The following is a 26,247-nucleotide window of genomic DNA, read 5'->3' as shown; positions in this document are numbered from 1 at the left end:
CTCTTGAGTTCTGAGATCCTCTCAGCTAGAGCTCTGTAAGCTCTTCCCAGAAGGTCAGATTTTCTGCCACTTTTCTGATTCCTTTCTGACTTGGAAAGATATCTCAGAGGAGTCCCAAGATTCTGCCTCTTTTGTTGTTGAGTCTTAGGACTTGGCATTTTTCATCTCTTACCTCTTTAAGAGGCTTTTTATTTATTTATTTATTTTTAATACCTTTATTTTGTTCATTTAGTGTTTTTATGTAGTGCTGGGGATTGAACCCAGTGCCTCACATATGCTAGGCAAGCACTCTACCACTGAGCCACAACCCCAGCCCATTTTTAAGACTTTTTACTTTGGAGCCCATGGTGGTCTTCAGGTGGGTCTCTGAACTCTTAAATCTGCATTTCCCTTGGAAGATGGCTCTGAATTTTTCTTATCTGATTCTTCAAGGGGTCTGTGACCTAACAAATGTTAAGACCCACAGCTTTAGGTTTAAACCACAACCTTTTTCAGATTCCATTTCTCATCTTACCACATTTCCTTCATCTTTCTGTGTACCTGTTTGCCATTTTTCCCATCAATTTCTGCATAAATAAAAGGCAAGGACTGGGGTTATGGGTCAGTGGTAGAGCACTTGCCTACCATGTGGTGCAAGGCCTTGGGTTCAATCCCCAGCACTGAAAAAAAAAGAAAAGAAAGAGAAAAAAAAGGCAGAAATTCTATTATTTTATTATTTAGGGTATTTTTAAAAATCAGCAGCTTGCCTGGCATGGTGGGAGGCTGAGGCAGGAGGATTGAAGGTTCCAGGCCAGCCTAATAGACTTAGTGAAACCCTGTCTCAAAATAAAAAATAAAAAGGGTTGGGGCCGGGCTGAGGTTGTGGCTCAGTGGTACAGTGCTTGCCTAGCATGTGTGAGGCACTGGGTTCGATTCTCAGCACCACATATAAATAAATAATAAAATAAAGGTCCATCAACATCTTAAAAAATATATTAAAAAAAAAAAAAAAGGGTTGGGGCCATAGCTCAGTTGTAAAGAACCTCTGGGTTCAATCCCCAGTACAAAAAAAGAAAAAAAACAAAAACAAAAACAAAAACAAAAACCAAAAAACCACCAAACACTGCAGCTTTATTGAAGTGTAATGTACATACCATAAAATTCATCCTCACACAGTTGGTCAGACATCATTATTTAATTCTACAACATTTGTATCCCCCCACCCCCACCCCTCCACCTCTTTTCCCCAGCCTCTGGCAGCTGCTAACGTACTTGCCAGTGCTGGACTGCAGCGCTGTCCTGTCCTGGACATTTCACACAGTGGAATCATGCAGTACTTGACCTTTTGTGTTTGGCTTCTTTGACTTAGCATGATGTTTTCAAGGCTCATCCATGTGGTGGTGCACAGCAACACTTGTTTTCTTTTTCATCAGTAGATAAATCGTCCATTGTATGAATACACCATATTTAGGATATCTGTTCATTAGTCAATGGAGAGCATTCACTTGCAAATTTTTGCATGAATGTATGTTCCATGCTCTCAAGTATATAATATACTAGGAGTGGAATTACTGCGTCATGATGGTGACTGTTTTTAACACTTGCAGGCTGTTTTTCTAAAAGTAGCTGCCTCATTTTACATTCCCTAACAGCAGAGGCAATGGAGGGTTCCGTTTCTTCACTCCAGCAGCACTTACTGTGTCTTTTTGGTACAGCCATTCTAGTGGATGTGAAGTGGTAATGCATTATGGGTTTCTTTTTGTTGATTTTTGTTTGGCATGGGGAATTGAACACAGAGGTATTCTACCTTTGAGCTATATCCCCAACCCTTTTTATTTTTATTTTGAGGCAGGGTCTTGCTAAGTTACAGAGGTTGGCCTTGAACATGCCATCCTCATGCCTCAACCTCCTGAGTCACTTGGATTACAGGTGTGTGCTACTCCCCACCCCCCCACATGGCCCACTACATTATGGTTTTGATTTGCATTTTGCTGATGGCTGATGATAGTGAGCATCTTTTCACAAGCTTATTGGCTACCTCTGTATTTTTCCTAGAGAAATGGCTATTCAAATCCCTTGTCCTCCCCCCTTTTTTTTTTCAGTGTTGGGATTTGAACCCAGGGGTGCTTTACACTGCATTCCCAGTCTCTTTTATTTTCTATTTTGAAGTAGTTTGGTCCATGCTGACCTGGAACTTGTGATTCTCCTTCCTCAGTCTCCTGAGTTGCGGGATTTCAGGTGTGTGCACCCATTGCATCCGGCTTTCTTTGCCCATTTTTAAAGTGGATTATTTTTGCCTTTTTATTGTGGAGCTTTTCAGCACAATTCTACATGCTCTTTAGACCCCTCGGTGTGGATAGGTGCTGCGAAGGAAGAACGGGAGGAATGGTCACAGGTTCTGTGCTATGTGCTATATGCAAACTTGTTTGCAAACTGAGTAAGTAAAGGAAAGGAAGGGAAGCCATGGAAGCCATGAGTTTAGCAGTGGAAAAGTCAAGGTGAAAGGTGATGGGAAGTTGCTAATAAATGGGGGGATAACCTTCTGATGCTTTTTAAAACATTGTCTTTCTGTGGAGACTAAAGCTAATGTTGGCATACAGGGAGAGGATAGACAATGCTTAGATGTGGAAGTGAGAAAAGGAAAAGAACGAGAGTAAGTTTGTCTTCTGGTACTTCCCAAAAGTGTTTGAGTTATTAGGGGGAAAGAAATATCATAGGAAATGGGCATAATTTAGCCTTGAGTTAGAAAATGCCTTGAAACTTTCAGGGAATTGAGCTGTGCTTACATATTATGGGGATGGCGTATTTTATTTTTAAGATTAAACGAGGAAATGAGTTTAAAATGCAGTCCTCCTAGTGGGAGTTTGACATTGGCATGGTGCCCTCAGACCGAAGAGGGGACAGAAGCTTGTCTGTCCCTGAGTATTAGATCCTATTTGGAGGTAGTGAGGGGGGACACTTGAGGATTTACCCAGTCTTAAAGTTTCTGTTAAGTGATTCTGGTTTATTTTTTGAGATTCTGTGAGTTTTGATTAGCGTATAGGAACACTGGAATTATTTTTAAGTAGTTCTCAGAAAGATCATAGAAGCTACTTCTAATCTTTATATAGTTAAGATATTAAAGATGGGTCCATTTTTATATCTAGTAAGATCTAGTTCTTGCTTCGTTTGCTATTTTGGGTTATTTTCATAGCCCTGTATTTAAAACAATTTTTTTAGGTAAGTCCTTTTATTACACACAGCTGAAAGTGTACGGGACATAGAGATTCATGCAAACTTTACATACCGTTCACACTAAATCAGATGTTTTTGTTGACAACAGTGGCATCCTTAAACCATACAACCAAAAGGGCTGTGGCACCTTAGAGGAATTTGAGTAAAGCTGCATCCCTTTGCTCAACTCTTGATATATTGATTCTGCAGGTGAAATTTCAGCACACATCCCTGTGGGGACAAAAGGCATTTCTTTCTAGACTGTCTCGGTCTTGGTTTCTCTTTTCTCCTTTCCTGGGGTTTCTCATAACCTTTTCTTGTCATTCTCAAAAAACAAAAAGCCAACAACATACTTAAAAGCCTGAGTTTGTAAGAGTGTGTGTCCTTGCCTCAGGTGACTGCCCTTGTCTCATTGTTAATTAAAACAAACAAGCACTTTATTCTCCTACCCTTCCAACCAATATTGCTTCTGTTTGAAAGAAGCCATTTTGTTTTTTCATCCTACGTGAATAAACCTAGAGACTCAGGGGACAGTTGGTGGTTGACACACTTGCAGATGATATCAAGTGCTGCCCCTGAACTTGCAAGCTCCTGTTCCACAGAGAGGGCTGCCCTCCTGCCTGGGTCTGATAGCTTAGAGTGCATATCTTCTGACACAGGCTGTAACTCTCCACCAGAAGGTTTCATTGCTTCTAGATCTACTTTGAATTCCACTGAGTAGTTTTTTATTTTTTTGAGGGGGGTGTGTACTAGGGATTGAACCCAGGGGTGCTTAACCACTGAGCTATATCCCAAGCCTTTTTTTGTCTTTTATTTAGAGACAGGGTCTCCCTGAGTTGCTAAGTGCCTTGCTAATCTGCTGAAGCTGGCTTTGAACTCTTGATGCTCCTGCCTCAGCCTCCCAAGTTGCTGGGATTACAGGTGTGTGCCATTGCTCCTGGCCACTGAGTAGTTCTTGATGCTTGAGAACTTTTTGCAAGGTGGGATTTCTGAAAGTGTGTTAGGTTTCCAGTAATCTAGGTATGTAGAACCTATGCACCATAGATCACTAGATGAAGAAAATGAATAGAGAATGTGTCAGGTGGGTGACTGTAGTTGGTGGCTACTAAGTTATATAGCTTTAGTCATGTTATTTGTTTCTTGGTTGCATAACAACATTCTAGTGGACAGGCCCAGCATGACTCTTGGTAATCATTTCTTTCAGTTAAGATTTGATATTCTTTTCTATTAAGACTATTTGTTACAGTTAAGGGTATAACTCAGTGGAAGAGCGTTTGCCTAGCAAACATAAGACCCTGGGTTGCTTTCCCAATACCACAAAAAATAAATAAGTAAAAATACAAAATATATTAGCTAACTTCAGTGGTGCACGTCTGTAGCCCAAGCTACTTGTGAGGCTGAGGTGGGAGGATCTCTTGAGTTCTAGAATTCCTGACCAACCAGGGCAACATAATGAGATTCTGTCTCAAAATAAAAACAAAAGGATTTTGAGATGTGAGTGTACATATGTATGTATGTATGTATGTGTGCATGTGTGTGCAAAACACATGTATATATACCCACATATATACACATATTCCAAGTTGCCAGAGTCTTCAGGTCTTTGAGTTGCAGGAAAATAACCACCTCTGTCACTATTTTTAAAAGCCAGAAGACTCTTACTCCATCACTAAATAAAAAGGGTGCTATGTCTGATTGCCTGAGCTATGTCACTGGCCTGGCTGGGAATTTAAATTCCAGCCCTACATTAGGGAGGCAGGAATTGTCACAAGTATGACATTGTTTGCTGTACCTCCTACCCCCCGTGGTTGGCGATAGATCTGATGGGGCATTGAGCTGTAATGCTGCACTTGAGAGTTGGGTGACAGATCATCATGTACAGTTCAGTGTAGCTTGTGCACCCTCTTTGAGAACAGCACAGAACAATTAGGTTGGCAGCAGCTGGCAGACGAGGCTGTCATTGCCAAGGGCACAGCTAAATAAGAAGTCAGTTGGAGGGGGCTGCTTCAAGGACAGAGCAGAGGAGCCACAAGTTGGGTTTTGGGCCAGTGCAAAGGACCCATGATCAGTTCACTACTCTGGGCCCTGCATTTCTCAGTGAAGGAGAAGGACCTGACCTGTGTCGCCTGTACTGGGAGCTTGAGTACTCCCCTGGCCTCTGTGTGACACCTGAGTCTGCTTTACAGTTGGCAGTCATGCATCATCTTGGGAGACTTGTCTTCCACCTGACAGTTTTGGACCACATCTCCATGCTTCTGTCCCCTTTGTGACTCAGGGTGGTGTGGAAGGCCAGCTCTCACCACTTGGTCCTCAGCTGTGGTCCCACTGTCTGTTACTTCTGGGACCTGCCACCTGTACTTCTCAGGATGTTGAACAAAAGGGTAAAATTGCTTCCAAGGCCTTCCCTGTGGTTCCATTTTGTGAAAAGTTGTTGGGTTTAATTTTCTGGTTTACCTTACATGACATTGGTGAAAAAGTGTGATTACAGTTGAGAGAATGGCTGAGCTTTTATTTGTTGAGTCACCTTTCTTTTTTCATTTGAGAGGAGCTTTGTTCCAAAGGAAGGGAGGGCAGAGGAAAGTTCATTAAGGGGAGCCATAGAAGAACTGGGTGGCCTCATTCCGAGCCCTGTTCACTCTTTCAGACTGTGGAACTCTGTAATACCTTTACCTACCCCGTGCAGTGGGGTGTCTGAAGCAGGTGATAGTGGAGGAGAAAAGGAGATGCCAACGAAGCACATGAGGCCCACGCATGCAGCCAAGTCAGTAGCCCCAGTCCCCTTGTTCTTTCCCTGCTAGTGTTGAACAGTGAACTGAATGGAGAACTTACGCTTTGAGTTCTGACACTAGCTGTCCATTCTAGGATTAATATTTTAAATCTACATGAAATTCCCAAATCTTATTTTAATCACTGATTGGAATATAGTTCCTCCTTCCACTCAAAACACCCCCCGAGAAAAACTCAACACGGGAGGGTATACATTGAATTTAAGATTTAAGTTTTCCTGTCTCCATTCTCTTCACTATCTCCACCTTTTCCCAGTTGCAGTCTTTCAAAAGCATGATACAACTAAATAGAAAAATCGAAGAAAAGGGAGTATAAAGGGCTCCAGATAATTCCCTGGTTGGGTTATCAGCTCCCACATAATGGAGAGTGGATTATGTTTTATTTTGCCTTTATTTGAGGGGAGGTAAAACTCCACAGAGGTGAGAAAAGTCTATCTGGGAGAGATCTGAAATATTCCAGATTGCGGTTAAGTGTGCCTGTAAAATTATCTAATGCTGGCTTTGGAATACGCCTTTATGGTCCTAAAGGTCAGTAAAGTTTCCTTCACAAATTTGGTAAGATGGAACAGTTAGCTCTTACAGTGAGTAAGCCGGAGGTCATAGACCAAGCTAGGAGGAATAATTATGCATGGTAATGGGCAATTACAGATAATGGCCTTCCGGGGGTGGCTGAAAATACACAGCCCCTCAGTCTTGGCTAGAATGAACATTGAATAGCACATTAACTTTATAGCAAGCTAAAAGTTCAGCCCTGAAACGGCAGCAGCCATTCATTCCCCCCTCCCAAATAAATAAAAGCTCTGTCTTACTTAAGGGAAGCTACTGTAGTAGCCACACTTCTCAAAAGCAGAACTCAAAAGAGGAGTGGGTGGGGCTTGAGAGACAGAATTTTGGAAAGGGAGGAGAGCTTTACCCGGCCAGGTTGTACTTTTTGTGGCATGGTGGGGGTGTTCCTGGCTCCCAGGGGGTGCACAGTAAGCAGTTGTTGCTTTCTTGGCACCAGGCTTCTATTTGACATTTAAAATAGCCCCGTCATGATTGCCTTGTGGGAGAAACACATTGTTCCTGCATTTCCTGATTATGACTTTAGGGAGTGATATCACCCCGGCTGCACTCAAGGCTACTGTCTGACTTCAGTGAAGACCAGGAGCAGAGGATCCTGCTCTTTTCCAAGTTTAGTTGCATTTGGGAAGTCCTCCCAGGGGCCACCCAGGCCTCCTGGGTGCCCTAATGATGAGCACTTGGAGCAGGGGCTTTCGTCACAGAGTTGTTTGGTGACTCTCTTACTTGATAGCAGAAAATGTTGTCACTGTGCCCTGGTAGAGATGGCAATAACTAACATTTACGGAGCACTTCCATGTGCCAGAGCCCAAGTATTCGACCTGTATTCTCTCATACGATCCCCAAGTAGTATTTCCCCATGTTATAGGTAGATGCTGGGATGTGCAGAAGTCGAGTAACTTGCCTCAAGGTCACACAGCAGTAGATTCTAGATCTGATTAAGCAGAGAGAGCCAGTGTTTTCACCCCGAGATTTTGCTGCTTGGCCACACTGTGGTCATTGCAATGACTTAGGCTTAAGGAGAAAGCCCAAGATGCCTCATTAGACTTTTTTGTGTAGAGAGCCAGCTCAGAATCAGACACGGGTCTTGCATTTTGAGTGAACCTTTCATCCATGCATGACTGTAATGTCATGCATTGGTCATTTGGAATATATGATTTCTCTGAGTTAGGCAGATCTTCCAACATTGACAAATTTCATTACAATAAAATCCCATTCATTAATATAATATTGATCTAGTCAGAGGAATCTTTGAAAGGCTGTCTGTATTGCAGTGAACATAAAGTTATCCACGTACCTGGTCTGGACATAACTTCTTAACAGTTTTAATTTTTATTTGAAAACTCAGATTTTGACTAAATATCATCAGCTGTTTTCCTTAAAGTGACAGGCTCACTTTGTTCATTTTCAAGAAAATGTCTGCCTAATACCTGCGTCTCAGCCACCATAGCTGCTTATCCTTCTTTCAAGGAAATGGTATTTCTTCAAAACAAACAAACATAAAACACAGTGGGTTTAGTTTTTAACTCCCTTACACTAGGGCCTTTTCAAGACAGCAATGTCCTCTGATATGCAGTTGAAGGGCCGTGCAAGCCCTTCCTATTCAGTCCTCAGACATGTGCTTAGGGCCAGGGGTGTTGCTCAGTGGAATAGGGCTTTTCTAGCTTGCATGAGGACAGCACCACAAGGGTGGAAAAGAAAGATGGTTTTGTACTCAGACATACAGAGTTGATCAGTTTACTTGATGTCGGCTTCATTAGACCATCTTAAACAAAACTGACATAAATTCAAAGTTAATGTTTTATATCCTAGCAACAAGGAGTAGTGACCTTTTGTGCAATTTGAATGGGCTTTCTCGAATGGTGTGGAGGTAGCAGTGGTTTTCTCCACATTTCCTTCTATATCGTCAATGCAAATGTAGACCCAGCAAAAGGCAAATAACCTCTTTACCGTGTATTGAACTTGTAGGACCCTCAGAAGGGAGTTATGGGCAGGGACCTCCAGTCACATTTTGACAGTTGCCACAGGGAGATTTGAAATCTGTGATGTCAGCACACTGACCTCTGTGGGTTTAAAGCAGTTCACCTGCTGCCACTTCTGTAGTCACCTGGAAGTACTGAGCAGTTTCGACTCCAGGCTGCCACCCCAGAGCTGCTCAGGTCTGGAGTGTGGCCTGGTCATGGGGAATATTGTACCCTCCAGCCCTCTTGTGCAGTCAAGATTGAGAGCAGCTGCTTTAGAGGCAGGTTTCAGAACATTGTTGGGAGGCCCTCCAGTTTCCTTAGCAATTGGAAAAGTTATTGTTCCAACAACTTGAAACGTTTAACAGGACAATTACCTGACTGAAAACTGGTCTTCAGTTGAACAAAAGTCATTTGAAACCATACGAGGCATAATTCAGCTTTTATCTCTTCACTTTTATGTGGGGTCTTCTTCACTTCACATCCTTTCTGGGACCCTGCAAGAACAAAGGCAAACGTCTGTAATCTTTTTTTTTTTTTTTTTTGGCGGTGCTGGGGATTGAACCTAAGGCCTTGTGCGTGCGAGGCAAGCACTCTATCAACTGAGCTACCTCCCCAGTCCCCCTGTAATCTTATTTTTGAAAGAAATTGCAGGCTGAGGGTGTAACTCAGTGGTAGAATACTTGCCTCGTATGTGTGAGGCCCTGGGTTCCCTCCTTGACATTACAATAAACAAACAAAGAAAAAAGAGGAAAATTATGAAAGCAGAATATAAATTCTAAATCTACCTGAGACTGGCTGAGAGCAAAAATGGATTCTTGACACTTCTGTTCAGCACCCTTCATGACCCAGACCAAAAGACGCTGATAAATTAAGCCACTCCATTTTAAGTTGTTATGAATACAGTTCAGAGACCTTTCCTGTGGAGACCTAAATGTGTTTATACAGACAGTCAAAAATGTTCCTAACTTGAAATTTCCTCAGTGTAAGAAATACTAAGGTCTGAGAAGGAATTGCCTGTAGGACCTCTCAGGATGTAGGGTTTTTTTTTTTTTTTTAATACTTTATTTATTTATTTTTATTGTAAACAAATGGAATACATGTTGTTTCTCTGTTTGTACATGGAGTAAAGGCGTACCATTTGTGTAATCATAAATTTACATAGGGTAATGTTATTTGATTCATTCTGTTATTTTTTCCCTTCCCCCACCCCTCCCACCCCTCTTTTCCCTCTATACAGTCCTTCCTTCCTTCCATTCTTGGCCCCCTCCCTAACCCTAACTCTAACCCTAACACTAACCCCTCCCACCCCCCATTATGTGTCATCATTCACTTATCAGTGAGATCATTCGTCCTTTGGTTTTTTGAGATTGGCTTATCTCACTTAGCATGATATTCTCCAATTTCATCCATTTGCCTGCAAATGCCATAATTTTATCATTCTTTATGACTGAGTAATATTCCATTGTATATATATATACCACAGTTTCTTTATCCATTCATCAATTGAAGGGCATCTAGGTTGGTTCCACAATCTGGCTATTGTGAACTGAGCAGCTATGAACATTGATGTGGCTGTATCTCTGTAGTATGCTGATTTGAAGTCCTTTGGGTATAGGTCAACGAGTGGGATAGGTGGGTCAAATGGTGGTTCTATCCAAGTTTTCTAAGGAGTCTCCACACTGCTTTCCAGAGTGGCTGCACTAATTTGCAGCCCCACCAGCAAAGTATGAGTGTACCTTTCTCCCCACATCCTCTCCAACACCTGTTGTTACTTGTATTCTTGATAATCACCATTCTAATTGGGGTGAGATGGAATCTTAGGGTGGTTTTGATTTGCATTTCTCTTATTACTAGAGATGTTGAACATTTTTCCATATGTAGATGTAGTTTTTGATGGAGGGGAACTGATTGGCAATTCTTCCTTCTCTCATCTGCTGTCCTGTTTGTGGTCCTGCCTGCTTCCCTGAGCTGCTGGGAGGCGTTGACAGGGTTCCAAACTGTCTGTGGTATTTTGCAGGTGATAGGATGCACTGAGTTGACTTCAAGAAAGAAAACCTGTTTCTTAGCCACGAGTCATTTTCTAGGAGGGTCAGAGAAACGGCGTTTTCTCCAAATCTGGCTCTCACCTTGGGATTAACAGTTTGCCTGGGTGATCCAGGGCAATTTCAGGCACAAGCAAAGTGTTGGAAGAAGAGGGACGATTCTGAGAGAGTGGAAAGGGAGAGCAGAGCCCCCTGGGGCAGGGTACACAGGGTGGCCTCAGCCTTGCATGCTGCTGCCTGTGCCTGGGTGCCAGCCTCGCCAGGCCCAGCTGTCTTCTTGTGAGGAGGGGAGCCTTAACCTGTTATGTACTATCCAGCGGCCCCTCAGTCTCATCCTGCCGTGGATCCTGTCCTGCTTTTCTCTGCAGTCTGTTCTCTTAAGCTTTGTGTTCCCAGTTTTTCTTGTGCTTTCCCTTCCCCTTCCTTAACTTGGAATTCTCATTCTCAGGCCTAAAACTTTTGTTGTTTAAAGTTCTCTTGTACCACAAAACCTTGTCTGAACCCCTCGGCTCTCCTTTGTACTCTGCGTCAACTCAGGAGAGTGAAAACCTGGCAGCAGGCTTTGGCCTTTGTGTTTTTGCATTTCTCCTACACCAGCATTTTGGAAGTTTCTGCACACACTGGACTGCTGTGATTCCTTGGGCTCTTCACTGGCCTCAGGGCAACTTGTTTCAAATCAGGATAGGCTCACCTTGAAGACCTGTGTTGGTTTTCTGTCCTGTATGTATTTTTACCATCTTCCCCTGCTGATGTCCTTGATTTGTTTGATCTGGTTGTGCCAAACAATCCCACCCCCACCTGCCAGATCCCCTATGCATAGCCTATCATCAGTCCCACATTGAAACTTCTACTTTGAACAAGGCCTGCTCCTTTCCTTAAAAGCCAACTTCAAGTTCACTTTGTTATGAAAACCCTTCAACCTTAAAAGAAAAGCGAGTTGACAGATTCCTCCAGGACCAGGTTGCAATTAAGTACTGGATTGTGACTCACTGGTAGACCACTTGCCTAGCATGTGTGAGGCACTAGGTTCAAGCCTCAGCATCACATAAAAATAATAAATAAAATAAAGGTATCATGTCCATAAAACAAACAAGCAAAAAAACCTCTTGCTAGGAAAAAGAAGTAGGCCCTTTAACATTCCATGCCTTGTGTTACAGGGATGTTATTGGGCTTACACCAGCAGAACTTGTACTTTGCACAGAAGAGAGAATTTTTCTGTCCCCTTTGTGTGTGTATGTGCACTCTTGTTTCCATAGCCTTGACCAGTTGTCCTGTGTGTGTGTGTTTTGGAATCTCCCCCTTACTAAGAAGCATTGTGGGGTCATGAGCTACATTCTTTGTTTCACACAGTTCCCAGTGAGTTACCTTGCACACAGTAGGTGCTTAGCAAAGGTTTATTGCATTGAACATGAGTTGTCTTTCTGATGGCACAGGTGACAGGTTATGGTACTCCTTTATTTATCATCACGGTTAGCAGGGAATGGTAGGGAACAGTAGGTATACTGCCCCCTCACTTAGGTCTCTCTCTCTCGGTGCCAGTTCTGGATCTTAGAAAACCAGTCCATTCCTTTGGTCATGATGGTGAGCGTTTCTTCTTGGAACTAGATGTGTGCTTAGATGCCCAGCTGTCAGCTCATGGAATGCCTTGTTTCTCCTGGGTATCTCCCTCCGACCTCCTTCGAGGGGAAGAGTTCTGAGGCATCACTGTGATGACTCAGTTGTTTGAAGGTGTGGGAAATCCCTGGGCACACAGTTGTCCTGCAGAGAATACTATAAGCAGGGCATCTGAGCAGGACTTCTTGCTCCAGTGAGGAGTGTCCCAGTGTTTCACAGATGCAGTCTTTTTTGGGGGGGAGCAGGTACTGGGTATTGAACCCAGGAGCACTTACCACCAAGCCACATCCCCAGCCCTTTTTACATTTTATTTAGAGACAGGGTTTTGCTGAGTTGCTCTAGGGCCTCGCTAAGTCACTGAGGCTGACTTTGAATTCGAGAGCCTCCTGCCTCAGCCTCCTGAGCCACTGAGATTACAGGCATGTGCCACCACTCCTGGCCACAAATGCATAATCTTTTTAAAGACATTAATTTTTCCTTAGGATAAATTGGGCAAATGATTTGTACTTCTGTAACCTCCTAACACTCAGTACAACCTGTTAATTTATTATGGGTAATTTTGAGGTCTCGGACTCAGTGGTGAACTATTTTGCCGAACTGGTAACTCTTAAAACTCAGAAGTTGAATAGGACAGGCACCGTGAAAGGTGTGGAGGTTCAAAAACAAAATCTAAGACACATTCATCATTTATATGAGACCATTGTGAATCACAGAGCCTTATTGTTTGTATTGCCAGTTTGAGTTTCATTTGTGATCTTTTTTATTTCATATAGGAAATTTGGGTTTGGTTTGGTTAGTGAAGAGGGAGTATAACTTCAGGTTTGAACATAAAGAACTCAAAGTGCAACAACTCTGGGAATCATGACACTAGAGAAGAGAGGGGAAAGCCTTCACTGACCTTAAAATGAATTACTGGTTAACTACTATTAATATGCCATGGGCCCAGAGACTAGCATATAACACTCCAAGATCAATAAGGGCGTTTATCACGTGTGGGTATCGATCTCTCATGAAGGAGTGAATCATATTTCACGCTGCATATGTTAGTGCAAAAAAAAAAAGTAGCAGAAGAATTGTGAAGCCCTATGGAAGTACTGGATGTTCAGAAAGTTCATGTTCAGAGCCACGACTGTGAGCATGATAATGAAAAGCGATAGTTTGCAAGCAGCATCTCTGTAGACGGGTCTGCAGGGAGATGGAGTGAATTGTTACGGTCTGTGGTATGAATGCTGTTGGTAATTTTCCCAGATATATTCTTTAGGTCCTGCTGCCTTTCTGAGCTGTCAAATCTAGGCCTACTGATATTTCTTCCTTATCCCACACATTAGAACTATATACCAGTAAAGACAGCATTTAAAACATCTAATTTCCTACTTCCCTTTGCTTCTTGGTAGAGGACTACAGGCTGATAATTCTGTCAGGGACCTCTGGTTAAGACAGCTACCACGTTCTCTTGTGAACAGTGCTGTCTTGCTTTCTATTATTGATATCATCATTAAGCAATCTTAGCCAGTTTTTATTCTAGAAAGATAACAGATGGAGATCTACCTGAAGAATTTTCAGCCAGATTGTTAAGATGTTTCCTTTTCAGTATACTTCTGTACTCTTTGTATTTGGTCATTTGGCTATGAAGTTTAACATTTGTATTGGCTATAAAGTTTAAAGGTTCTGTCATGGTGTACATGATACTTGGGGACCTGTAGGAATTCACCATCAGACCAAGGGACGTCATAAACAGTCATATATTCAACTCCAGTTTAGAGAGCTAACTGTCAATTCTTACATATCATTTTTTTTTCTGTGATTCAGAATGAGTTGTTTGTATGTGAAAATTTACTTGTTGAAAATTATATATGTATGTGTAAATGTGCACATTCATAAATTTGTTGGGTTGGTTTATATATTTTGCAGGTTATGAGTTGGAAATCTTTCATGTTTATCACCAATTAATCAAGATATTTAGCCTGACTTAACTAACTTGGATGAGATCCCAGTGTTGGAGAAAATGTCCCTGGTTACTCTTCGGGAAATTCTGCCCTGATTCCTGCAGTAGCAGAGTTTGGTAGAGGGCATGTTCTGCTTATGTTATTACTCTCTGACTGTCTGGGCCCAGAGCTGTATGTTCATTCTTAGGCTGAAGTGAGTGTTGTGTGATCTCAGCATGAGCAGGGTCAGAAGGAAAACTGATGACTTCTCTGGTCCCTGGACAATGGGTTTGAATGATTAACTTAGTGGTTTGAAGGGAATTCAAATAGATATGTGTTGGTTTTTACAAGGTTCCCCTCTTTGCCATTACTGCAGCCTCCTGTGCTAGCTCTGAATGGCTTCTTGTTTAGAGCATTGCCTAGTCTATTTTTCTGCCTCCTTATTCCCCTAGATCATCTTCTGTGCTTGGTTCAGATTAGTTGTCTTAAACATTTTTTATGTCACTCCTTTGTTTTCAAACCCTTCACTGATTCCCTGTAGGAGACAACAGAACTTCTTGATGTGGACTTCAACATTTAAGGCCTTTGGTGCATTGGACACCAGTGTAACTTTCCATTTTCCTTCTCCATTGTCTCTTAGTGTGAACTCTGTGTTCCAACTCAACTCACCTGGAACACATCTTCTTTTCTTTGTCACTCTGTTGATATTGTGTTTTTTTAAAAATATTTTTAGGACCTTTATTCATTTATTTATTTATATGGTGCTGAGAATCGAACCCAGTGCCTCACACATGCTAGGCAAGTGCTCTACCACTGAGCCACAAACCCAGCCCAAGATGGCAAATTCTTAAGAGGAAGCAAAACATTTAAAATATTTCTTTGTGCTCTGACAACATCTAAAACCTTTGATACATAGTTGTTATATGATAACTAGTGAGTGAAGTAAGTCTAAATATAAAAATTGAACTTAAAAACTTAATAAGGTCAAGAATAAATGACATCCCAAAAAAACAAAAAAAAAAAAAAAAAAAAAAGAAAAAAAGAATAAATGACTTTTTTATTACCTGCTCCCCCAGGTTATCCAGAAACCTTAGGAGGAATATCAGTGCTTGTCTTTGCAGGGTTACCCCACCCAAGTACCTGGCAAGAAGTAGGTGCTTAATAAGTATTTGTCAAATGGAGGCTGGGCATGGTGGTGTACGCCTGTAATCCCCGTGACTCAGAAGGCTGAGACAAGAGGATCTCGAGTTCAAAGCCAGTCTCAGCAACAGCAAGGCACTAAGCAACTCAGTGAGACTCTGTCTTTAAATAAAACACAAAATAGGGCTGAGGATGTGGCTCAATAGTCGAGTGCCCCTGGATTCCATACCTGGTACCAAAAATATATAAGCAAACATAAAAACAAATATTTATCGAATGGATTTCATGCTTTAAGAGTTGAATCGAGTTTTGTGGTTAGAGTAAGTGAAGAGAACCACTTGGCTACACAACATAGAAATCAGACTTTTGGCAGCAGCATACACACAGCTTGTGGTCTGTGCTCTGCCATGATCTGATGATTTAGGTAGAAATCTAACTTTATACAATGAAATTCTTTTGTATGCTCTTGTTTGATCGGCAGGACCGACAGTAATGTAGTTAGGGCTGGTAGCTGTCACTTATATTTAGGAATAAGTTATGGAGCAGTTGCTTTGAGTCTTTAGAGTAGACCAGTGGTTTTCAGATGGCTCAGCATCTTCTGAGATCTTGTTAAAGCCTGGATGCTGGGCCCACTCTCACAGTTTGTGATTCAGTAGGTCTGGGTGCTGTTCTAGAGTTTGCAGTTCTAGAATTCCCAGGTGATGCTGATGCTGCTGATTCAGGGACCACACTTTGTTAATTGGTGGAATAGATATAGTTGAGATCTTGATTTCAACCATGGAAAATTTTATGTACTAATAATAGCATGCACTTAGAAAATGGGAGTCATAAAACCGTGCTCAAAATTTTTTAAAAAAAGTTTTTTAGTTGTAGATGGACATAATACCTTTATTTATTTTTATGTGGTGCAGAGGATGGAACCCAGTGCCTCACAGGTGCTAGGGAAGCACTCTACTACCGAGCCCCAGCCCTGGCCCCACCTGTGCTCAATATTGACCAAAAGTTTTAATTTGCAACTTCAAACTACAGAGTTGTGGGTTAGGAGTCTGGCTTGGTGGTAAAGCACCTGTTTTTAGCCTGAGGTCCTGGGTTTGATCCCAGCTCTACCAAGAAACAAAACATCAACAATAGCAAGAGACCACCAGAGTTGGTGGATTATAAATAGTGCTTTAAGAAAAAAATCTCACTTGTTGCTGGGGGAGGTAGTACATGCCTATAATCCCAGCTACTTGGGAGACTGAGGCAGGAGGATTCCAAGTTCAAGGCCAGTTTTGCCCTATCTCAACAAAATCAAATAAAATGGACTGGGGGTGTAGCTCAGTGGTAAAGTGCCTCTGGATTGTATCCCCAACCTCCTTCCCCCAAAACAGACAAAAAACCTGAAAACACCAACACCCCCATAAAACTCATTATGTTATGGTTTAAATATGACGTGTCCCCCCAAAAGCTCATGTGTGAGACAAAGCAAGAAAGTTTAGAGGTTGAAATGATTGGGTTATGAGAACCTTAACCTAAACAATGGATTTATTTCCTGATAGGGATTAACTGGTAATGGTAGGCAGGTAGGTTGTGGCTACAGGAGGTGGGTCACTGTGGGTGTCTTTGAGGTTTATATTTTGCCCCTGGTGACTGGAACAGTTTCTTTCTATTTTCTGGTAGCCAAGTCCTGAGCTGATTTCCTCTGCCACACCCTTCTGCCATGATGTTCTGCCTCATCTTGGGCCCAGAGCAATGTAGCTGGCTGTTTATAGACTAAGATCTCTGAAACCATAAGACCAAATAACCTTTATCTTCTCTAAAATTGCTCTTGTCAGTTCTTTGGTCAGGGCAGCAAAAAGCTGACTAAAACAAGAGTGCTTAACCATTTAAAGAGTGTAAAATTTTTGTAGGCATCTACGTTTAAAAAGTTCAGATGGTTTGTTATCTAAGTAAGTACTGGTATGAAACTGAACTTTCTCCTCTGTATCTGTTTTTTCTTAAAGCTTAGTATAACTTGAAAGAGAAGAGAAAATGGGTAAGTGGAGAAATGATGGGTTTGTTAACTAATTACAGGCAGCTATAGCAAAGCACATCATTGCTTTGACCTGACATTATTTTATTTGAGGTTTACTATGTAGTTTATGGAAGCCATTTTCTCGTTACCTTGAGAGTTGTTATTGCGTCAATTTGTTGCTTGATAAACTGAGTTCTGTTGAAAGGTTCTGGTCAGGATTGTGCTGCAGAAATTCAGAAACTTCTGCTCTGCCCAGAGCTCAGAAGACTGGAGTCCTGGGTTTCTATTTTCATTCTTTGCATACAGTATTTTGTTTTCTTTTTGAAAAATGTTGCTTTTGAAGGGCCCGCCCTAAGGGATCTCTAGCTTTGTCTACTGCAGAGACAGGAATAAGTGTCTAGCATGCCTTCCTAAGTGTCTGTAAGGTTGTGCAGGAATGAACCACCAATGTTGATGGCCGGGGTGGGGGTGGGGAATGGGAGATAACTACATTCTTCTTCTGATTCAAGATGTTGAGCATTTATCATTTGGGGGAAGTTTGGATTGCTTTTGTAATCAGGTAAATAATAAAAGATGTCAGATACTGAAAACCACCATTTGTCACCAGATTGGTGTTTTAAATAAGAGAAAGCTCTGGTGAGGAAGTTCAGAAGGAGAGAATGGACATGTGCCCTCTCTGGATACAGAGTTAGGATGTGGAATAATGAAATTGGATCGACTCATCTCACTAGCAGGGAAGAGGAGAAGAAAGGGAAAGAAAGAAAATAACGGTGCCTTGGTAATGTAATCATGGAGCCTAGGGTGGGTTGATTTGCTGTTCATTTACCCAGAAGAGACTCTAGTGCTGACTGTGAAGGGAGGCTGTATGAAAGTTTTTGTTGTAGATTTCACCCAAGCCTTCCAGAGCCTGTACTTTTTGTGTTACATGCTCCCTTGCATCTCTTCTCTTTCTCCTTCCACACACTCAGGCAGCGGACATCTTCTGAGTGCCTTCTTTGAGCCACACACTGTGCTGAGATTTTCTCTCCACAGGCCTCCTCTCCTGCCTAGGGACTCTTAAACTTTCTCTTAATTTTTAAAATGAAATAGATCTTATGACTCCCTGGAGCTTCTGTTGGTAACTCATATTTGTTTTTTGGATTGTAAGTTACTTAGAAAACCATTATTCATTGATCCCTTTGGCAAGTGCTTGCCACTCTGCCTGTGTGCTAGGCACAGGGGAGAGTGGGGAGCCTAGAGGTGGGGTGGAGATTGATCTCACATTTCCGATCTTGCTTGCACTTATCTTCTGGCAGGAGAGAAGGCCATTCACTGCCTTCATCTGTTTCTGTCTCCTTTGCTTGCTATCAGCTGTCTTGCAGGCTTCTTGCACCACATTGAAATGACCTAGTCATCTGTGGCTCTTTTCCAGAGTGGATTTTGCTTCATCTCTTAGCAACAGTTGACACTGCAGCCTGCACCCCTCTGCTCTCCATTTTCGCTTTGGCCTCTATAACATCGCATCTCCCTCCTCCATGAATCTAGTCTTGGCCACCCACCCCTACTCCATACACAGCCATTGGATCAGATCTCAGCATCAACCAAGAACACAGGTTTCCAGTTCCTCATGCTTGCTCAGCCCTCCTGGATCTAGGTTTAGCAGAACATCCTCTTCCCCTCCTGCCACACCCAGGCTCTGGCTTTCTGTCTCCAGCTGAGTCTAATTCATTCTTGGCATCCATCAGCCCTCCAGTTCTGTTGGATTTTGTTCCCTGTGTGTCACAAGGCCTCCTCTTTAACACTTGCCATCTTCTGAGTTCTCTCCCTGGATGATGGCAGTCGCTTCTTCGTGGGTCTTCTTGCCTGTGGGCTCTCTCTCCTTCACTCATCCTGAGAATTTCCACTGGGTAAATCTCACAGCGCACAGATCTGCTTGTGTAACCTCCTTGCTCAGGAATCCTTAGTGGTTCCAGCTGCTTTCCAAAGGGAGTCCAGAGTGCTGGGCAAAGGCTCCCATCACCTGGCGCCAGCCCATCTTTCAGCTTATCTCTTTCTCCATTTTCATCCAGTTCTTCCCCTCACTCCTCTGCCCATCGCCCCACACTCTTCTGCACTCCACTACTTCTGTTCCTCTGTCCTTGCTGCCCTTTTCTCCTTCCTTTCTTCTCTTCATTTTGCATGTATATTTTGCTTGTTTATTTCTTTCTTTCATGCTGAGAATCAAATCCTGGACCTGGCAAATGCTAGGCAAGCATGTGCCCTGACTCATACTCCAGCCCTCCTCCTTTTCTAAGGAACAACTCAGATGCAATCTTTTCCATGAACGTCTCTGATTCCTTCCTAGGCTGCAAGTCATTTTTCTTCCTCTGACTTTCCCTAACAGTTTATGGGCATTCCTGTGATACCAGATTGTGGTGTGTTTTGTAATCCCAGTGGGTCTTTCATCCTAGAGTGTAGGCCTGCTCTGGGCAGGACAGCCAGATGTCTACCTTGCAGCCATATCAGTCACCTGACTCTTAGAACATTGTTTGATAATATCCACTGAATGGATAACTGAAGAGTTTGTTCAGTCTTTATTTTGACAACAGTTAAAGCCTATGCCAGCACTTGGGAAACTAGTCTTTGACCAAATTGGCTCTCTTCCCATTTATGTGAATAAAATCTTATTGCAACATAAACGCTCTGAAACATTGACTGTGTTTGGCAAAGCCTCACATAGTTTCTAACTGACCTTTTACAGAAAGTTGTCTATCCCTGGTCCCATACTATTGTCTGGACTTCCAAAGGATACAGTGTCAGCTGTGGAAGGAAGTTAGGAAACTGTGTGCTTAAACTCTTAGCCTCTTGCTTTGACTTTCTGACATGTCTATGTGGCTGCCATAATTAGGGTGCTTGCTGGGGTGTTTATACTTTTATCTAAAGTGAATTGCATTTAATTTTACGGTAAAAATGTACAGTCATGTTAACTGGATTTGATCTCTAGTTTCTTGGCATCAAGGTGGGGATTTCAGGATATGCGTTACACTGTCAGGCTGTATGTCATTAAAATAACCTTTAAAATGGTTTGGTGTTTTCAGTAAAAATATTCAGTAATGGTGTTTGAGCTCTGCCACCAAATACTAGCATGAGAAATCCCCTCCATTTTGGCTGTAGATGCAGCAGATAACTTTGTCCCAGCAGATCCAGGTGGTTTGCTCTGTAGACACAGCAGAGGCAGGTGATGCATTTAGAGGGAACGTTTCATGTTCCATAGATCCCCACACGAATAGTGTCTTTTTCTTTTCCTTTTTAGAGGGACGCATGGTCATCCAAGACATTCCTGCTGTCACCACCAGAGGGCACGTGGAGAACGCACCTGACCTGGTTTCAGACTCCACCTACTACAGCAGCTTTTACCAGCCATCTCTGTTCCCTTACTACAACAATCTGTACAACTATCCGCAGTACTCCATGGCCTTGGCTGCTGATGCCTCTTCTGGGGATGTGGGAGGTCCCCTCGGGGGATCCCCTGTGAAGAACAGCCTTCGGAGCCTTCCAACACCTTATGTGTCTGGTCAAACAGGAAACCAGTGGCAGGTATGTTGTTACCCAGGGAGTTAACTGGGTATGTGAAAAACACACATGCACAATGTGCACATACATGCACATAACATACGCAAGACATACATGTACATGTGCACACATAAATACACCATGTACCTGTACACGGTTGTACCAGTTTAGCACATGTGTAGTTTGACACAATATGCAAAACATAACAGAATTTTTCTATTCTGCTAATAATGCCATTTAATCTTGAAGTTCAGTTGCAAGGAATTGTAAAGAAATATGCATATAGTTGGGTTTATTTTCAAATTTTACTTTACCCATATGATCATTTTGCATAAATTCCTAGTTGGCCTGAGTTAGTTGCCCACATAGCTTACTGGATGAAGTCCCACCTCCTCTGTACACTATAGAGCATCTTAGAAAAAACTAGGTGCAACCTTCTGGCTAGCAGTAATTTTCCTGATGAGTTTACACCCTGGGAAGGAAGAATATTATAATCTGTATGATTGCATGGAAGAAAGGTAAGAAAAAAGGAGTTAGGTTGCTGTTGTGCTGGGCCAGCTTGGGTGCATTTTATGCTAGGAATGGAGGTCAGTCTTTAATATGCTTAAGTATGTATTATTAAAATGTGTGCTATCAAGAACTTTTAGTATTTGGAGTAGAATACAACATCTTGTTTTACCATGGAAAGAGCTTATCTAGAGCTGCTCTGCTTCCTAAGGTATAACTGTTTTCAACATGCCAGTGTATTAGCAGGTTCATGGTGCTGAAAGAAGGCACTGTATGCTTGTGTCCTGGGAAGTATACACAGCAGAGGTTGGACTCCACACCACCAAGACCCCTCCAACCAATATCTAAAGAGATACTAGGATTCTGCAAGGCCTGTTCTCACTTTGGATGCATTTACCATTCTCAGGCTTTCTCGGCTGGGATTTGACTGACAAAATGCTGCAACATAAATATTTGGGAGTAGTGCAAGTCTTTGACTTTCCTTTTTTTGTTTGTTTTTTGAGGTGTAGTTGACAAAAATTGTGTATATTTAAGTTATGCATGTGATGGTTTGAGGTATTATACATTGTACAGTGATTAATACAGCAAGGCTAATTAACACATCCATCATCTCCATTTTTGTGCGTGAGTAAAAACACTTAGGATGTAGTCCCTTGATATTTTCAAGTATATAGTATTATTGATAGTCACCATGCTATATATTAGACACCCAGAACTTACTCACTTTGTAACCGAAGTGACCCTTGACCAACATCTCCCCCTCCCAGTCCCTGGCAACCAGTGTTTTACTTTCTGCTTCTGTGATTTCAGTTTATTTTAGGAATATTTAATAATCTTCCTCAGCTCCCTCCAAAATGTGAATTGAAAATTTCCCTTGAGCAATTCTATTTCATTTTGCCTCTGCCTTTATTTGCTGCCTGTGGGGCCTATTGGGAATTGATCTCAGAGGCGCTTTTCCACTGATCCACATTCCCAGTTCTTTTTATTTTTTGAGGCAGGGTCTTGCTGAGTTGCTGAGGCTGCTCTGGAACTTGTGATCCTCCTGCCTTGCTGGGGTTACAGGTGTGCCTGGTTTTGCCTTTTCTTTTTAAAGTGTGGAGGAAGTTGCTAATATTCAAGTCACCCCATTTGGATTCTCTTGCTACCCTCAGGGATCTGACTTCTTGGGAAATTAGTGTTAGCTTTTAAAATGTCAGCTTTAATCCCCTGAGCTATAAATTTCCAAAAAGTTTTTTGTGTATTTCACTTTTGGGACCATGCTTTTTTGAAGGGGGTTTAAAGCACCTTGCTACTAGAATTGAGAGGTTGTATGAGCATAAAGGAAATAAGATGATTTATGGAACTTCAAACTGAACCTCTCCAAGCCTGTCAAAATGCAGTTGAAATTTTATGATTTAGGACAGATTTGAGGTTGATTTCTATTGGAGACTCTTCCCAAAGAAAGAAAGAAGCATCATAAGAATTTAAAAAACCTCAACCCACCCCCCAAAAAAAACCCAGCTCATCCTGCTCCTTATCCAGGGATGAGGAGCTGCTATCAGATTATCCTGGTTTTCTGACTGCTTCCAGGCTTTGAGGATGAAATGGTTGGGAGGCTGTGAGAACCTGTTTGTGGACCTATTAGATTGCATGATACAAGTTGATAAAGAAAAAAATACTTTTTTTGAAAGAAAGAACTATCTCAAGATCAACTCTAGAGAAAAGTCAGAAATCTCCTAAACCTAAGGGTCTCTTCCTCATTGTCAAACCTTTCAGATGGTAGATGGTGCATGGCACAATGATGTTTATCATATTTTTTAAGATGTTGGTAGACATTTGTTTTATTCATTTATTTATATGTGGTGCTGAGACTTGAACCCAGTGCCTCACACATGCTAGGCAAGCACTCCACTACTGAGCCACAAACCCTAGCCCCTGTGATATTTATTCTTAATCTTCCCAGAAAGCCAGGGAAAAGTGTGACTGAGGTCTTGGATTGTCTTGGAGTTCCCTCACACCAGAGTCCACATCCCTGAGGACAGTGTTAGGAGACCTGCTCTTGGAGAGCCTGTCATGCCCATTACCATGAGATCCCTGAGGTCGTGGTGTTCTGAGGCTTAACTCAAGATAGTTTATGGCTGGTAGTCAGAGTGTGAGGAAGAAGATTGGTTAAACCTTCTCAGTCCTCGATTTGCAGTTTTGATACTTAGTACCTCCCCTAGAACCTAAGAGGGATGGGGAGAGGCACCATAGTTAGAGTCCCAGCACAGACACTGAAGCACCATTTCATGTATAGTTTGCCTTCCCAGAGACCCAGGTTTAAGTTTTCTTATTCCCTAGCCAGTCATGTCATTGATCGTTTCTCATATAACAAGTTACTTCACAACAACGTTATTTCATAACGTCAGTGATGAGAGCATTTATTGAGCAGGCGAGGGCATTGAGACTCAGGACTGACTTACCTGAGTCACACAGGGACCAAGTGGAAGAGTTAGGGTTTGAAGCTGGGCCTGTCTGGCTCCAGAGCTTGTCAGCACTATCTTGTTGTCACTGGGTCTGCAAGAAACTCAGGTCTATCAAGACTACCTCCCAGGTGCCCTCTGGAAACTCAGACCTCCAGGGGACGTGCAAAATGTCTCCACAGGTAACTGTGGGATGGCTTCAGTAAGAATATTCAGGCCCTTTCTAGTTCTTCAGGGCTTGGAATTACTATCTTTTATTTTCCATTGGAGATCTTTTCTTCACTTGTAGAGGTCAGAAGTATGCAGACATTTCTAGAACAGTGCTGATGGATGATTATGTCACAGAAGTTGAGAATAGAGCCCTGACACTTTTCTGAAAATACACAGTTTTGACAGTCAGTATTTAAAATACGCTGAATTCCTTGTGATTTTGAAGTTACTTTTGGAATCTGCATACCAATTTTCCGTGAATGTGATTATAAATGAAGCACATTCAAGTCCACCCACAGGTGTGTGTGTGTAACATAAAAATGATCCCCACAGTTTGGATGAAGGGACTCTGCTATATGACCTGTTCCTTTGAAATTTGACTTTTTATGAGTTTGTGGATCAATCTTGTAACCAAACAAAAACACAAATTGAATTAAAGTTTTTTAAGTCATGCCCACAAAAATCAATTCCACTGGAAATGAGTTTACATTAAAAATACAAGAGCCAACATAGATGTAATCCATTAGTTTGCAAAATGATAAAAATCAGGGCAGCAATGATTAGAGTTGAAATGTTTGCTGAAGAGTTCTAGTCTGCCCTTTTCTTCAGACAGAACTGGGGTCTGGAGCTGATGGGAATTACTCAGCTCCCACAGCTGGTGATCACCAAGTCTTCTGATTTGGAGGAATGATATTTTGTGCTTTAAGGAACCTGGGTTTCAGCACTGGAAGATCCATGCTCAGTTGTAACTTGCGATTGAGCTAAGTCACCTTGAGCAAAATACTTTATCCTCCAAATCTCAGGGTTTTATCTGTTAAGTGGGTATGGTGTCACCTTCGTAGGACTATTGTATACATAAGGCCTTGTGAGAGCTGAAGGGAGGTGAATAGCCCATGTAAGTCTCTATGAACCCAGAAGTGCTATGCTGATATTAACTGCATCAAAATTATTTCACTTTTTTTTTCAATTGGCCTTGCTTTCTAAAACCCTATTTAGTTTTTCTCCATTTCTTCCTATGTATTCTAGTTAGCTGCCTTGGGAACCCCTCCTAACAAGTTGGGTATAAATATAATGCACATTTTAATTATTATTAAGACTGTGACATGTGAATATGGACCAAGTATGAATGTATATGGAATGATTTTTGTATCATGGGGGAAGAATTTGATCCAATTAGGAAACAGGAAACTTAAAACATAAAGGTTATTATAAGGTTCCAAATGTGTAAAGAAGTATTACACAGTAAAAACCTACAAATAATAGGTTTAGCTAATGTTGAAGAGATAGGAATGGGCAACTCATTTTATAACTACAATCATCTTTTTTTCCTGGGAACAGAAATCGGAGATGGGTAAGTGTCCCTCACCATGCTGTTTGTTTCCAGAAGATGCTCAGAGTTGGCTCTTTGGTAGATGCCTTATCCCTCCTGGTGGAATTTTCCCAGGGGAAGGCGAGTTGGGTCACTTGTGGCTGCTGCCTTGTTTTTCTGTCTCCTTTTGTGGGAGGTGTTCTTCAGCTGCTTTTGGGAGCCCCGTGTGCTCTCTGTGACCTGATGCCTTTGGTCCCACCCATGCTCAGCCCAGGGGTCCAAATCAGGTGCATTTATTTTCTTAACTTTATTGCTAAGACTCAGCTTTTCCCCTCTTTGCCGGGTGGACTCTTCCTTTTATCCATTGTCCCCCATCCTTTGCTGCTTTGAGGGCTGGTGTGTACTGGGGGAGCAGGGTGAATGTTTCTTAAGCAAGAGTTACTTTGTGAATTCAACACCGTAGTGGAGATCACCATGAGTTTTTTTTTTTTTAGTTTTTTTTTTTTGGGTGCCGGGTCACCATGAGTTTTTAAATCTAGGCTTCACAGGTGAGTAGGGAGGGTGTGGGATTGTTTGCAGAAAAGAATTCATTGACTCTTTGTAGAGTTGAAACGTAACTGCAAGTCTCCCTATAAAATCAAGCAAGTCATACATAATGATCCGGCACCTACTAAGTGCAAACCCTATTTAAAAATAAGAGAGAGCAGTCTCCTGGAACAGCATTCCAGAATCTCAGAGCACCATTGTTTGCCCGCCACACACGCTGAGAGCTGCTTTAATCGCTTTTTGGTCTTGTCTCCAGCTGGTGGAGATTTGTGGCCCAATCACAGATTCCTGTCCTGTTGTGAAACAGGAATAACATTTGTGACACTGGAACAAACTCACGATGAATGGCTGGTTCCGCTGACCAGCAGCTCAATTTCGCTTCTGCATTTAATTGCCTGCAAAAGCTGTTTATGGCCTTGTGCACTCCTCCACGGCAACATTATCTCTTAAATAAACATGTTGTACCAGGTTGACAAGGGAGAGGTG

The 26,247-nt window shown here is 42.1% G+C and overlaps 1 protein-coding gene across 1 annotated transcript in view; it reads left to right on the top strand.

Moving 5' to 3' along the window:
* Dmrt1 (doublesex and mab-3 related transcription factor 1) overlaps positions 1-26,247 on the top strand; it is a 105,346-nt gene that overhangs the window by 21,082 nt on the left and 58,017 nt on the right. The window contains exon 3 of the mRNA XM_047525786.1: positions 20,489-20,772. Coding sequence (XP_047381742.1) covers positions 20,489-20,772 — 284 coding nt within the window. The remainder of the gene's footprint in view (positions 1-20,488; positions 20,773-26,247) is intronic.

Source organism: Sciurus carolinensis, chromosome 14 (assembly GCF_902686445.1).
Source record: "Sciurus carolinensis chromosome 14, mSciCar1.2, whole genome shotgun sequence".
In the NCBI taxonomy this organism is placed as follows: Eukaryota; Metazoa; Chordata; class Mammalia; order Rodentia; family Sciuridae; genus Sciurus; species Sciurus carolinensis.
Note: the sequence above shows the minus strand (reverse complement) of the source record. Positions and strands in the feature narration are given on the sequence as shown.